Source organism: Stegostoma tigrinum, chromosome 8 (genome assembly GCF_030684315.1).
Source record: "Stegostoma tigrinum isolate sSteTig4 chromosome 8, sSteTig4.hap1, whole genome shotgun sequence".
NCBI classification, from domain to species: domain Eukaryota; kingdom Metazoa; phylum Chordata; class Chondrichthyes; order Orectolobiformes; family Stegostomatidae; genus Stegostoma; species Stegostoma tigrinum.
This window is the reverse complement of record NC_081361.1, coordinates 85,764,080-85,779,203: the sequence shown is the minus strand read 5'-3', so window position 1 is coordinate 85,779,203 and position 15,124 is coordinate 85,764,080. Positions and strand designations below refer to the sequence as shown.

The window sequence follows — 15,124 nt, the reverse complement described above, 5'->3', positions numbered from 1 at the left end:
TCTAGTTATTATCTTCATCCTGACAATGCCACAGTGACCTTTGTTAGTTGATTTCACACATTTCCTTAGCTGTGGTTGAATGATGATCCTCATTCCTCATTGGAGACATCCTCCTTGTACAGATAGTTCCAGCTTCCATGTTATGCATGACTTCAGTCCTGAGTTGTTCCTGTGATCTTGCTACAAAGTACCAATCACTTTTGATTGTATTGGATCATTTCTAGTGTATTTCTGAGCTTGCCCTGCTGTTACCAGAGTGCTACTCTACTCAAAGTAGAAAATGTCTATAGAAGGACTCTTTGTAGTTGACTCTTTGGCAAATGTCATGTAAAGAGCCCATTAGCATTCCCATGTAAGTTGGATTGCTGATATTTAATTATGTGAGCTGATAATAATGCCCATCTCTGCATACAGCTTGCTGCTAGAGAAGATATCCCTGTATGAGGCCCAAATATTGAGAATGAAAGCAAAGTTGCTGGAAAAGCTCAGCAGGCCTGGCAGTATCTGTGATGGAAAAAACAAAGTTATTGTTTTGGGTCCGGTGACCCTTCCTCAGAACAGAAGCAGTCACTGAGGAATTTGATATGACTGTGGAAATGTGTTTTAGTGAAGACTTGGTCAAACACCAGCAGTGACAGTGAAATTAAAGTTAGTGGGCAAGAAGAGAGATTGGAGCTGAGGATTGAGTTCTGGGGAAGAGTCACAGGGCCCAAAACGTTAACTCTGTTTTTTTCTTTCACAGATACTGCCAGACTTGCTGACTTTTTCCAGCAATTTTGTTTTTGTTCCTGGTTTACAGCATCCACAGTTCTTTCAGTTTTTACCCAAATATTGAGGCCTGTTTTCTGTTGGTAGGGAATGTTCCCAGCCATACAGTTATTGATGGAATTGACTAATGTCAAGTATGGTTCCTTGAGCTTCTTCCTCTATCTTTTTTTCTGCTTTGTTTAATGACATTAATGTGAAAACTATAGGCTTCTCTTCACAGTTGGGTAATATGTTAGAAATAAGTGCTCCCACTCCAAATGTAATGCTTTGTGTATTAGGTGCAATGGTAACTTTGGGTCAAAATTGATCAGGACCTCTGACTTTAATAAAGCTTCAGCTTGTGTAAAAGCTCTTTCACATTCATTTTCCTATTTCCGATACTTGTTTTACCATAATTTAATTATGTATACAGCATGAATGGTTGCAAGACATTGGGGCAAACCTGCCATAGTAATTTAGGAAGCCCAAAAATGACCATAGTTGGTTGTAATGTTTAAAGCCTCCATTATGGCTTTACTTTTGAAGATGACCTATTAGTCACTTAGCATCAATGATATGGCCTAATTATTTGTTGAGAGATGTAAAAATATTGCATTTGTCTTTTCTCAATTTTACTTTGTAATCTTGGAGTTTCTTCAGAGTAGCATATAAATTGTGGTGATGCCTTTTTTCATTTCTCCCTGTGACTAAAATATCATCTGGATAACCCTAAAAATCCTTCCAGTCCACTTAAAATGTGATGACAGCACGTTGAAATAACATAAGTACTGATGTTATTCCAAATAGAAGTCTCTTGTATTTATATAGTGTTTTGTGTTACAATCATAAAGTATTTTAATGATTCTGGACCTACATTCATCTGGGGTTAGTCTTGACTATGGTAAATTTTTACTGTTTAACTTACCTCCACCTAGTCCGATAAATAGCCATTGATTAAAGGCAAAGGATCCTGTTCAGCTCACAATGCTGAACTAACAGTAATCTTAAAATTGCCACACGTGTACCAAGCCGTCTTCCTTCATCTTTGACACAAGGATGTGGCCCAATCACTCGAGTTTACTGGTTCAAGGACTCCCATCTTGACCAACCTCTCTAATTCTGCCTTGACCTTTGATTTGATTGCATAAGTCACTGATCTCGCCTTGCAAGATTTTGCTTGATTTTCAATTTGATGGAGATCTTTTCCTTGCTTTCTAGATCTCCTCTGAAAACAGTTGCATATTTCTTTCGAATTTATGATAGCTTAGTCTCGGTACCTGATGTGCAATTTACTTTATCCCGATTGAGTTTGATTTTATTCAGCCATGACCTTCTCAATAAAGCTAGAAAATTTCCTTTGGCAATGCATAAGGACAAATTTTCAGACTGATGAAGAACTGAACATTCACAGATACAACCCCTTAAAAACACCATTTTGCATCTGTACATTCTTAGTATAAATTTGATTGTTGCAGTGTATTATGACTCAGCTGCTTCTTATACACACTTTTTAAGGTATGAATAAAACTACCACTCTGTCCTCCTCCAGTCTTAGCAGTTTACCATTTAGTAAAGGAGTGACCCAATATCAGATGGTGTTGCTGGCAATGGCCAGTGTGTTTAATAAAAGCTCGCCTTTGGTCTGAGAGTCTGAGCTTTTTTCATGCCTTTTTTCTGTCATGTAGATTTTCATCCTACTTTTTCATTTCCATACTTTGCTGCATGTTGCTCATGTTTCTTCCTCCAACAGATCTGTTCAGTGTACTCTTTCTGTTGTGGTTTCTGCATATAGCCTTTTTATTCCAGCAATTTGCTGCTGCATGACATGTTTCTCCACACCCATGGCAGTTTTGAGTCTGCTTTGGCGCTCATCTCACAGCCGCCATTTTATGAACTTTCATCTCGAGCTTAGCTGTTGAGCTTTCTTGGCTGCAAGTTCCATTGAGACTGCTATTTTCAGTGTTATCTTTAAGCCTAGGTTCCTTTCCAGCAATAATCTGGATTGCTTCAAATCTTAAACCACACATCAGTCAGTCTCTGATACCATTATTTATATTGTCCGTGAATTGACAGAATTTTTCTAATTTCTTGAAAACTGCAATGATCTGGGAGTTAGATTCACCAACATGCTGCTTGCTTTTGTGGAATCTGAACCATTGAGCAATCACCAACAGTTTTGGAGTGAAATGCTTCCATAGAATAGCCACTGTTCCTCTTATGTTTTGGAATCCAGGGGTTTCATTGGCTGGTCCGGACTCCTCCATTGCTTTATCCCCCCCACCTTCGGGATACTCGAGAATACAGAGGCAACTATATATGCTACAATTTTGTTAGCTGGAACAAACTAATGAAATTTCTGTGTATAAAAGTTTCAGTTTTCTATATTGCCATTGTACCGTTCCACATGCTAAAATGCCCTGCTTTTTAGCTTAAATGTGAAGGAACTACACAGCATGATGCAGCACAAAAATTTTAGCATTGCCTCACTTCATGTTTAACGTAAGGTGTTCCTGAAGCTGCCTGCTTCTTTCCGAGTCTACACCCTTAGCTCAAGACAGTTGCGCCTTGTATGTTTCTCATTACTGGTTGTTCCTTCAGAGTGGAGCACATGGGAACTGTCTTCTGCACTGTTCACCTCTTCCCTGGGTTTTTTTTTGGCCGTCTATATCTGCTTTCATCTCGTCACTAGTTTTCTTCTTGTGAAGTTGCAATAAGGACCAGGAAGTCAAAGTGTTAAGCAGCAGGAGCTTTATTTGTGAAATGTTTACAGGTTGCAAGGTTAGACAAAGCTGTTTCCCACCCAAAATGGGTCATGATGTGATCATTGTCACCATGATCAGACTCTTTAAAGTGGCAGTCCATCATACTTAGAAAATATACAACACTTATTTGTGGCCAGTCTACTATTGCCATAGGTCAGCATTATAATGATGCAAAATCTGGAGGAAATGAAAACTCTTTGATCTAAATTCTGAGGGGACACATCAGCAAGCTCAATTACTAAAAATAATTTGCTTCCATGTTGTAACAAATGATCAAATAGTGATTCACAGCTCTTCTACTCCTCTCCAGCTATATCATTCTGAGTCTCATTTCTCATTTACTGCAGGATTGAGACCAACTACTTCAGGACAAACCTAAGTACCACAGTTGATATTATTTTGAAAAATAAGCTTTCAGGCATTGTAATTTTATTTAGTTTGGAAAATAATTTTTTCTTTTGGTATTTCTAATGATTTGTCAGATGACAGGAGGTCCTTGGAGCGGCACTTAGAAGAGGAGCGATGTAGACAAGTAGAAGTTGAGAAGCTGCAGGCACAATTACTTGATGCTGAGGCTACAATCTCAATGTTGCAGACTCGGATGACTGAACAGATAAATAATTTTGAGCAGATACAAGAGCAACTTTTGGAAAAAAGCAAATATATTGGAAATGTGGAAGAGGAGGTTTGTAAAATTACACATTCACATAAAGAAATATTTCATTTACAGCTCCATATTGGTGGGAGGGAAACAAAGCCAAGGGCGCAGGCCAAGGGCAGCACCAGGACCCCTGATTTCTTTCTCAGACCTACATGCTTGCACTTTCCTGTGTGAACTTGCATATTAAGCAGGATGAGTCTACTCCCTCCTCCACTCTGGGGTGAACTGTAATGCCATGTCTATTGATTTGACTGACATCAACTCTCCCTACATTGAAATTGAATCCAGGGAATGCTTGGTAAGTATAAATCAGCCCCAGGGCACTTTTGATTTATTTTACCTACTTAACAAACATAGGATTTCCATACCAGTTAGACTGATTTAGTAGTGCTTTGATTCTGAGTTTCATTGTTGATACATATGTCTACTTATTTAGTTGTTAAAAAAAGATGGTTTGAGATTGCACTCACCGGTGATAATCGCAGAAGTCACGCAACACCAGGTTGTAGTCCACCTGATGAAGGAGCTACCCTCCAAAGCAAATGATTGCACAAAACCTGTTAGATTATAAGCTAATGTTGTGTGAATTCTGACTTTGTTCACCCCAATCCAATAATGGCACCTACATGTCTTGGTGGTAAATGGTAATAGGTTGTTTTTGGTGATATTAGTGGTAGTAGCAGCAGTCTTTAAGTACCACTGCCACTATTCTTGGTTCATTGTTAGGTTGTTTGTAACTTCAAAGAAAGCTTGGACTCAAGTGCATACTTTGAATTGCTTACATATCCAAACTGTTCACTGTAGATTGCAAGTTGTAACTGTTACCGTAAGTCATTAAATGCCAACATTGTCGAAATGTATATTTAAATTGTTCAAAGTCTTGTAGAACCATTATGACACAGAAGAAGGTCAATTTGCCCCATTGTGCCTGTGCCAAAATGAGCCAACCTAATTCTATTTTAGGGACAATTGGTCCATGTCCCTGGAGGTTAAGGGACTTCAGTGGCATATTCAGAGATCGTTCAAACAAGATGAGTCTTTCTGTCTCCACAACCCACTCAGGTAGTAAGTTCCAGATATCTATCAACCCTGGGTAACTTTCCAATCCTTCTACCAATCTGTGTCCCCTCTGCCAGAGAAATTAGGGCATTTTCATCCATTCTATCCAGGACGCTCAAATTTGTACATTTCAATCAAATCTCTCTTCAACCTCCTTTGTTCAAACAAAAAACAATCTCTGTCTATACAATCTTTGCTCACAGCTGTAATTTTCAGTTCTTGAGAAAATTTCTGCCATGAGATTGCAGCGATTGAACTAGGTCAGCCAGCTGGATCTCATAGAATGAGAGTCCCCTGATTGGATCAGAGATAATGGGAACTGCAGATGCTGGAGAATCCGAGATAACAAAGTGTGGAGCTGGATGAACACAGCAGGCCAAGCAGCATCTCAGGAGCACAAAAGCTGACGTTTCGGGCCTAGATCCTTCATCAGATGAAGGGTCTAGGCCCGAAACGTCAGCTTTTGTGCTCCTGAGATGCTGCTTGGCCTGCTGTGTTCATCCAGCTCCACATTTGTTATCCTAGTCCCCTGATTGGATCTGTTAACCTGGCCCAATCAGAGCCCTTGCAGGTATATAAAAGGAGTGAATGTCATTTACGAAAAGCCGCTGATTCAGTTACAGTTGACTGTTGTAACAAGCTTTAACCCGAGCTTAATGGAGCAATATTGATTTTGAGAGATTCACCTAGATTGGGTCAACATTTTTCAATTAGAAAATGGCTGCATGAATGAAGTCCTAATTAAATACTCGGAAATCTTCCAGGAAGGTCCAGGGACAACCAGAGAAGCCAAGGCCACCATTGCATGTTGATCGGGAAGTATTTACATGATTCTACAAGGCCGCCAAGTGTCATTTGTAACATCGGTCATGTTGATTTTGAAGCCTAATGGATTGGTTAGCCTTTGTGGGGATTTTAAACAAATGCTAAGTAGCTCTTCACAGCTGATTATTTGATTTGATTTATTGTGGTCAAATGTGCTAAGATACAGTGAAAGTGTTGTTTTGCATGCTCTACGGGCAGATTGTGCCATACAAAGTGCACTAGGTAGCAGATCAGAGTACAGAATAATAAAGCCACAGAAAAGATGCAGAGGGAGAGATCAATATTAACATTCAAGAGATTCATTCAAAAGTCTGAAAACAACAAGGAAGAAGCTGTCCTAGAATCTGTTTGTATATATATTTTTAGCGGTTTTAAGGCAAAGACAGATTTTTGAACAGTACAGAAAATAAGGGTTATGTTGAGCAGACTGGTAAGTGGAGCTGAGTCCACAAAAAGGTCAGCCATGATCTTACTAAATTGTGGAGCAGGCTTGATGGGCCAAACGGCCTACTCCTGTTCCCTTTTTTTATATTCTTATATTCTTCTGTAATCAAACTTTTATATCTTCTACCCAATAGAAGCAAGTGGAAGTCAGATAAACTGGGGTGGGAGGGGTCTTTGATTATGTTAGTTGGTTTCTCAAGGCAGCAGGAAGTATAAATACCCGGGCCCACAGATAAAGGATTTATACAGTAAGCTAGGCAGGTGACTGTCCTTTATGAAGTTGGACAAGAGCTGCGCTTGCTTGGAATTGCATTTAGGCCACAAATCCCAGAGGATGCTATGATTAATGTGATAAAGGCTTATACCAATATACGAGACTGCCATTTTGGGTATCGTCAGCCGGTTCAACAGACGATGGAGAACATGTTGCAAGGTCTACCTCCAGTTGCCATTTATCCAGATGATGTCTGAATAACAGGGAAAATAAGCTACACTTAGAGAATTTGGATATTGTCCTTAGGCATTTTTTCAAGGCAGGCATATGCCTAAGAAGAGAAAAGTGTGTGTTCCAGGCCTTCCAAGTGACCTGCTTGAGCTAAAGAGTCAACTAGACTGGATTACACCCTTTGGAAGGTAAAGTGAGGGAGACCAAAGGTGCCCAGGCTCCCACGTCTATCCAGCAATTTGTCATTTCTTCGATTGGTAAACTATGATGGAAAGTTTGTCTGTAATCTGGCATCCATCCTGGTACCTGTGCATCACCTCCTTAAAAAGGGTCATCCTTGGAAATGGTCACATAGATATGCTTTCAATGAAGTATCATCCTTTAAGGTGTTGGCAGATGTGATCCCAAGAAAGATCTGGTATTGACATGCGATGCCTTTCCATAAGGCATTCTAGTGGCATTAATTCATAGGTGGCCCAGTGGAGAGGAATGTCCAATAATGCATCCAGGACTTTGGCTATTGCAGAGCTTAAATACACCCAGATAGAAAAAGGAGGATTGGTGGTCATATTTGGAGTCAGGAAGTTCCACCAATACCTTTATGGACAGAAATCTATGATAATGACAAACCACAAACCTCTATGTGTCTATTGAAAGAGGACAAGGCAATGCTGCTCATAGCTTCAGGCTGCATTCAGCAGTGGACTATAATATTAGGTAATACTGCAAGTTAGAACAGCATCTGGAAGGCTGATTAGCAAATGTGAATGCATTGACCCACCTTCCACTAACAGATGCACCACTGTGGTACCCCAGTGGTAAAGTATGCCACAGTATTACATTTTCTGGACATGCTCCCAGTCACAGCTGACAATATCAGACTTTGGAAGCAGAAAGATCCAGTCCTTTCAAAACTGAAACAACTGGTATTGATGGGAGAAACCAAACAGTTTTCACAACTAGATCTGAAATCTATTTGGACCCAGAGAGACAAGCTCACGTCAGAGAATAGCATATTTCTATGGCAAATAAGAGTGATTGTCCTGAGCAAAGATCATCATTAAATACTGACTGAACTCTTTCAGGGCCGTCCAGCCAGTCTCCAAAATGAAAATGTTGGTGAGAAGTTATGTCTGATGGCCAGGCTTGGATGTGGACGCAGTTGCATTGGTAGGGCAGTGCCCAGATTGTCATCAAGGACAATAATGACTGTCAGCAGCTCCCCCATATCCATTGGAATGACTGGGTAAACATTGGACTCAATTGCGCATCAACTATGTGAGCCCTTTCATGGCTTCAATGTTCTTAGTCATTGTAGATGCCCACTCAAAGTGGATGGGCATGTGTAGAGTCCATTCGCCAAATACTGGAATGACAGTAGAAAAACTGCACACATCTTTTTCAACACACAGAGTCCCAGAAGTGTTGTCTATCATTTACCAGCAGGGAATTTGTTTTTTTCTTAAAGTTGAGTGGATTCAACATACAAGGACAGCTCCATACCACCCATCATCATATGGCCTGGCAGAAAGAGCAGTCCGTACTTTGAAGGCTGGCTTGAGGAAATAGCCTACAGCCTTGCTGGAGATCAAGCTGTCACGGTTCTTATTTGATTATAAGACCACTGAACATACAACAACATGAATAGCATTGACAGAATTGCTAATAGATAGAAGACTCCACACCAGATTAAGTCTGATCTCCTGCTTCCACCCCCCCCCCCCCCCCCCCCCACCACCACCACCCAGGTCCAGGATGATAAAATGGAATCAGGAACGCCAACACAGAACACAAGACTTCACCAAGAGAGGGAGACAGTTGGATGCAGGGAACAAAGTTTGTTTAAGGATCACAGAAATAGCCCCATATGGGTACGAGACATGGCTCATGTGAGGTCAGGATCAGAGATATTTAAGTTCGGGTAAGTGCGATGGTCCTGAATAAGCATGTAGACCATATGAAAGCCACAGAGATTACAAACAGTGCCTTGAGCCTCAAAACGTTCAGAAATGCTGCTGGAACCTGTGGATTCACACTTTCCATCAAATGTTGTTGAGTCCTCTGAGCCAGAGAAGGACATGCCAGATGTAGCCACCTTGATGTCTTTGCTGTTGGAAGAAGAGACTGAAGTTCTACCGAGGCGCCCCACATTCAAGAGGCATTACATGTTGTCCATGTCAGACGCCGAGGTAGTGGAACCTGACCTGGGGCTCTAACACACCTGGAGGCTGCCCGAGAAAAAGGACCGGCCTATGTCTGTGAATTCAGAGGGGGAGGGATATAGTGATTGTAACGAGATCAGCCAGCTAGACCTCATAGAATATGAGTTCACTGATTGGAGCTGTTAATCTGCTCTAATCAGGGAGCCCTGACTGACAGATCAAAAGGGTGAGCGCCAGAAGCACTGACATTTTGGTACCTGACTCTGAATGAGGCAGTAGTAAAATCAAGGACTATTCATGTGTGAACATAGAGTGACTCGGTCACAGAATACTGGCTTCTGTGGAGTTATTGCAGAGATTACCAGAGCTGCACACAGTACTCAAGTCATGACCTAATTAGTAATTTTTAAAAACAACGCATAACCTCCCTGTTCTTACATTCTTTGCTTTGGTTAACAAAGGAAACTATTTCATCTGGCGCTTTAACCATCTTATTAGCTAGTCCTGTTATCTCTGGGATCTGCGGACATGTGCTCCAAGGTCCTTTCCTACATCTACACTACATGGTATAATTCCATTTGTTTAAGTTTTTCAAGTGCATCACTTCACACTTGTCCCAGATTGAATTCCATTCGCCACTTCCTTGCTTACATGACCAGTACATTGATGTCTTCCTGCAGCTCACAGTCATGCCTTATTTCAGTAGAAACATCCCCTTATTGAAAGCCGTTTGAAAGTATGTGTAAACCACATCCACTGGCTCCCTCTTTATCAAGTATACTGTTTACACCTGCAAACAAATCAAGTCGATTTGTCAAGCTGAGTTTTCCTTTCACCGTTATCTAAATCCATGCTGATTCTGTCCAATCCTCTCACTGTTTTCCAAGTGCTCTGCTTTTGCACCTTTCATCATGGACTCCAGCATTTCCCCTATTGCCAATGTCAAACTAACTGATTTATAGTTTCCTGTTCCTCTCTACCTATCTTATGTAGTGGCAACCCTCTAATCCATAGAAACTGTTCCAGTATGCCTCAAATCTTGAAAGATGACCACCATTCCATCCTGTGCTCTCGGACCACTTCCATAATAAGTTGGGGTGTAGATTATCAAGATAGGAGCAAATTACTGCAGATGCTGGAATCTGTACTGAAAACGACAAATGCTGGAGATCTCAGTGGGTCAGGCAGAATCCATTTAGCTATCGTTTCAAGTCTAGATGACTCTGATGAAGACAAAATATGTATTTACTGGTCTGTCATATCTTTGGTGCTCCTCATTCTGACTGCAAGGGACCTATTATGTCACTCTCCATCTTAATGAAGTATTCTGCCATATTGTGTTCTTCTCCAAGGGGCCTTGCACAGCTAGATTGCTAATTGCTGGTTTCTCATTACACAACACCCTATCTATGATGACTGGGTCTTTCTGATGAAGGGTCTCGGCCCGGAACATCAGCTTTCCTGCTCCCAAGATGCTGCTTGGCCTGCTGTGTTCATCCAGCTCAACACTTTGTTATCTCGGATTCTCCAGCATCTGCAGTTCCCATTATTTCTTATCTAAGATGACTGGAAGTTGGTTTGTTAACGTATTGATCCTCCTCCACAGCATTGTTACTGATTTGATGTTTCAAACCTATGTGCAGATTAAAGTGACCCATAATTGCAGCTGTATCTTTATTTCTTGTGTCTCTAATTTCTGTATTGCTACTACAGTTTGGGGGTCTAAATAGAACCCCTACTTCTGTTTTCTGCTGTTTTTTTAAACTCTCCCCATAAATATTCCACTTCATTGGAGTTAATATGCTTCCTCACTATTCTCTGAATTGCATGCTTAACCAGCAATGCTGCCTACCTCCTTTTCCTCTGCCTTTCCTTCCTAAAATCTGAATACCCCTGGATCACATTGTGGCATCATCTCCATAATCCCAACTTTATTGTACTTCTTTATATCTATTTGCATGACCAATTCGTCCACTTTATTGCAAATGGTCCGTTCATTAAGACACAAGGCCTTGAGGCATGTCTTTTTAATATATCATGAGGGACTCACAATATTACAACAGCTACATTTCTACACTTTACTATTTTCCCCACCCCCAACCTCCACACACCCCTTCCTCATTGGTGCTATATTGTAGAATGCATTTCTTGAAGCTGTTGTTACATCAGCAGTCTCCAGCACTAGTTAGAGAGTGAACAAATGCAGTTGACTCCTGCACAGCCTGCCTCTTTGTAGCTATACAATGACCATCCAACTACTCTCCTACATCTTGTGCTTGTGAAGTTACAGCCTCTTGAAATATATCTTTGAGCTAATAATATTTTTATTATTACTCTTACAGTTACCTAAAGCGTAAAATGTGAATTTCCTGGCTCCTGGTTTGAATCTATGCTTTAGATTAGAAAGGAAAAGAAACACTCATGAGCAAATGAGTTAACCTGTTTTCTCATGATTTCATATATTGATCGTTTTTCTTTTTCTTGAAGCTAGTGTTTTTTAAACCTACCACTGAGGTCTTAAATTTGGTCTTAGGCTTCTCTGTAACCACTGTTACTTAACCCCATTGGTCTTGCCCAGCTTTGCTCCTGACCTGATGAGTCCTCAGTTTTGAGTTTCTTTTCTTGTCACAAAATTGTTGATTATTTTATGCAATGGCAATTACAAATTTTGGAAGCACATGAACGATGTGGGACTTAACTATTTTTATGTCTCTTTGGATCTTTAGAAATGTTTGGAAGAGAATGATTTTTTTCAACTGTCACAAACAATATGTCAACTATAAACAAAGCCTGATGCTGCATTAACATGTTACTTAGCATATACGTATTATTCCTCAAGACCAGAATCAATTTGACCAAGCTGTAAGCTGATCAGTTTTCAAGCCTTGCCTTGGTCCTAAAAGTATAGACACAGTTTGAAGGAGACAGATCAACCTATGTTTTATTCTAAAATGCCATGTGGTGAATGATTGAATTGGAGCTGATCTTTACACATTTTATAATATTTCTTTAATGAAATATATGTTACAAACATGCCTTTTCTAAACTTAATCACAGCAATTTTAGTCTCTCCTACTTGTAGTAGAATAAGTGAATTCCTACTTAATGCCCACACCTATATTGAATTGAATATAGTTAAAAATGTATAATAGAAGTTTTGTGTAAATAAACTACATACCAGGGATCGAGTGCTAATTTTTAACCTGTTTCAGATTATAAAATTATAGGAATAATTGGTTAAGTTTAAGCCCTCTTGTTAGGAACCTTACTGTGCCAGATGTTGGGAATTTAGATGTATTTGATTTTCTGAGCGCATAAAACGAGGATCAAAAGATTGTATGCAGAAGTGTGTGAATGTTCCTTTTGTTTCTTAAATATGTGAAGAATGTGCGCAAGTGAAAGGAAAAGCCCTTTACATTAACTTTTTTTGGTTAATTAACCTAGCTGTTATATTCATATCCAGTGCTATGCACTGATTGTTTTGAAATACTTTTTTAAGATGCATATATCCATCTGTTTCACAGCTAAGGAAAACAAAAAACCAGCTTGCCACAGTGGAGAAACAGTTGGAGGAGAAAACCATTGTTTGCACTACAAACGCAGTCAAAGCAATCGAACATGAACAAGTCATTGTGGTAAAATTGGAATAATAATTTAATGTGTAATGCTGTCTTAGATTGTTCAAGTGAAATGCAGTGAGAAATGGCCACTTATTAAACCTCAGGAAAAGTCCTCTTAATATGACAATGTCTTGACAATGTAAATATCCATGTTAACTGAAAAGAAGAATTTTACTTAAAAACCAATATGTTTTTGAATTTTGATTTTTTTTATAGCTCAGAAGTACAGGTTTCCAGCATTTCCAACTCTTAAATATTCAATCATATTTGTTAAATGAAATTGTGATTTGGAAACACTTTGTTTTACGTAGAGCTTGGTAAATCCAAGCATTCTTCCATGTTGAACAACTCACTGAGGAAGCACCAGGGGTGGAAAGGGTCCAAAATTTACTCTGTGTGGGGAATTTCAGTGTCCACCACCGAGAGTGGCTCAACAGTAACACTACTGACCGAACTGCAAGATTCTTACAGGATGGAGCTGCTAGACTGTGTCTGCGGCAGGTAGTGAGGAAACCAATGAGGGAAAAACGTACTTGATCTTATCCTTACTAGTCTGCTGGCTGCAGGTGCATCTGTCCATAATAGTATTGCTTAGAGACCATTGCACAGTCCTTGTGAAGACAAGGTCCTACCTTCCCATTGCCAATATTGTGCATGGTGTTGAGTGGCATTATTACAGTGCTAAACAGGACAGACTTCAAACAAATCTAACAACTCAAGGCAGGGTGTCACTTTGGGCTCACAAATCCTCCAAGCCATTCATTATCCTGACTTAGAAATATATTACTAAAGCTTCACTGTCGGTAGGTCAAAATTCTGGAATTCCCACTTTAGGGGCATTGTAGGTTAACTTACAGCATGTAGACCACAGTGTTTCACGAGGGCCACCCACCACCACTTCTCAAGGGCAACTCGGTACAGTAATAAAAGCTCTGACCGGCCGACGATGCCCATGACCCATGAGTGAATAAAGAAAAAAATTCTTGCATAGACATTGCTCAGTGATGTGAAAAATTGCCTATGTTAATTTAACAAAAATGTAGAATGAACCCAATCGAATTGTAGGAATTGATATTCTATAAACCTGTTCCCCCTGTCATTAGAAAAATTATGAAAGCAGTTATCAACAGTGCTATGAAGCAGCCCTTAAACTATATATCTTCCATACTAAGATAACAAGGTGTAGAACTGGATGAACACAGCAAGCCAAGCAGCGTCTTAGGAGCTCAAAAGATGATGTTTTGAGCCTAGACCCTTCATCAATTTGTTTCAAATTTTGAGTCTCCTGCTGCAGTATTCTATGGGGAATTGATCATGGATCAGAAATCCATGTAGATGAGCATTATTAATATTATAACTATTTGCAGGTGAGAACTGAGTATGCTGGATTATGTGGCCTACTTCCTCTTCCCCAAAGTCTTTTTACTATTGATTCTATCTAGGATAAGGCAATCCGCTTGCATAGCACCGCTTGCCTGGAGTTCAGATTCTCTTCTGGAACTGCACAGGGTACATTACAACAACAAACTTTTGTACTTCAAAAACCTGTAAGCCATATTAACTAGAAGGACAGTGGCAGCTGGTATATCACCAACTCCATGATTAAGTCACACTCAAACATGACTTGGGATGCACATTGACAATCCTTCAATGTTGCCAGAGCAAATCCTGTAACATACTCTGACGTCAACCAACAGCATTGTGGCGAATAATCCCCTCATGGCTCATAAAGGCCTGCCACCATCTCTTCATGGCAACAAAGGCTGGTCAATTTGGTCCTGACCTTCTTAGGTATGTATACATCCTGAGAATGAATTGAGTTTTGCCCAAAGCCTTTTTTTAAACTGATAGCAAATACATCATTTTGAAGTGCTAAAAATGGAAGACCTTGTATTCAGACACAAATGCCTTTTCTTACTTGGTTAGTTAAGTAAATACACAAATTATGTTTTGAAAATGTCTCCTCATCTTCATTTCTTTCAGTTGTGTGACTTGTCTTTGAAACATGCTTCTATGAGGAAAGTTTTGAGCAATAATATCTATAACCATTGATTCCTAATTCCCTACAAAATTTTAGGAAAAGAATAAAGAAATAATCAAATTGGAAAAATTCATTGAGGAGCAACATCAGGAAAATATTGCCACACGTGAACATATCAAGAAGATTCAAACTGAACAGTGTCAAGAACTTGAGAAGCAGATTGAAATTGTAAGCTTATGCTTTAAAACTAATTCCTTATAATTACATGTAGGTACTTTTATCTTAGTGTATGAGAGTTTTAAAATTAGAAATGTCTTGTTTAAATAAAAAATGGTCTGAATTCATTAAAGGAAGGCTGCTTTTAATGTGCCCACAAAGATTTGTACGATAACAATTCTTTTAAGCAGTTATAGGCCAA

At 39.7% G+C, this 15,124-nt stretch overlaps 1 protein-coding gene across 4 annotated transcripts in view; it reads left to right on the top strand.

Moving 5' to 3' along the window:
* ccdc18 (coiled-coil domain containing 18) overlaps positions 1-15,124 on the top strand; it is a 162,514-nt gene that overhangs the window by 76,252 nt on the left and 71,138 nt on the right. For all 4 annotated transcript variants that reach the window (XM_048539893.2, XM_048539892.2, XM_059648073.1 and 1 more), the window contains 3 exons: positions 3,992-4,194; positions 12,630-12,740; positions 14,803-14,934. In XM_048539893.2, the coding sequence (XP_048395850.2) occupies positions 3,992-4,194; positions 12,630-12,740; positions 14,803-14,934 (446 nt within the window). The remainder of the gene's footprint in view (positions 1-3,991; positions 4,195-12,629; positions 12,741-14,802; positions 14,935-15,124) is intronic.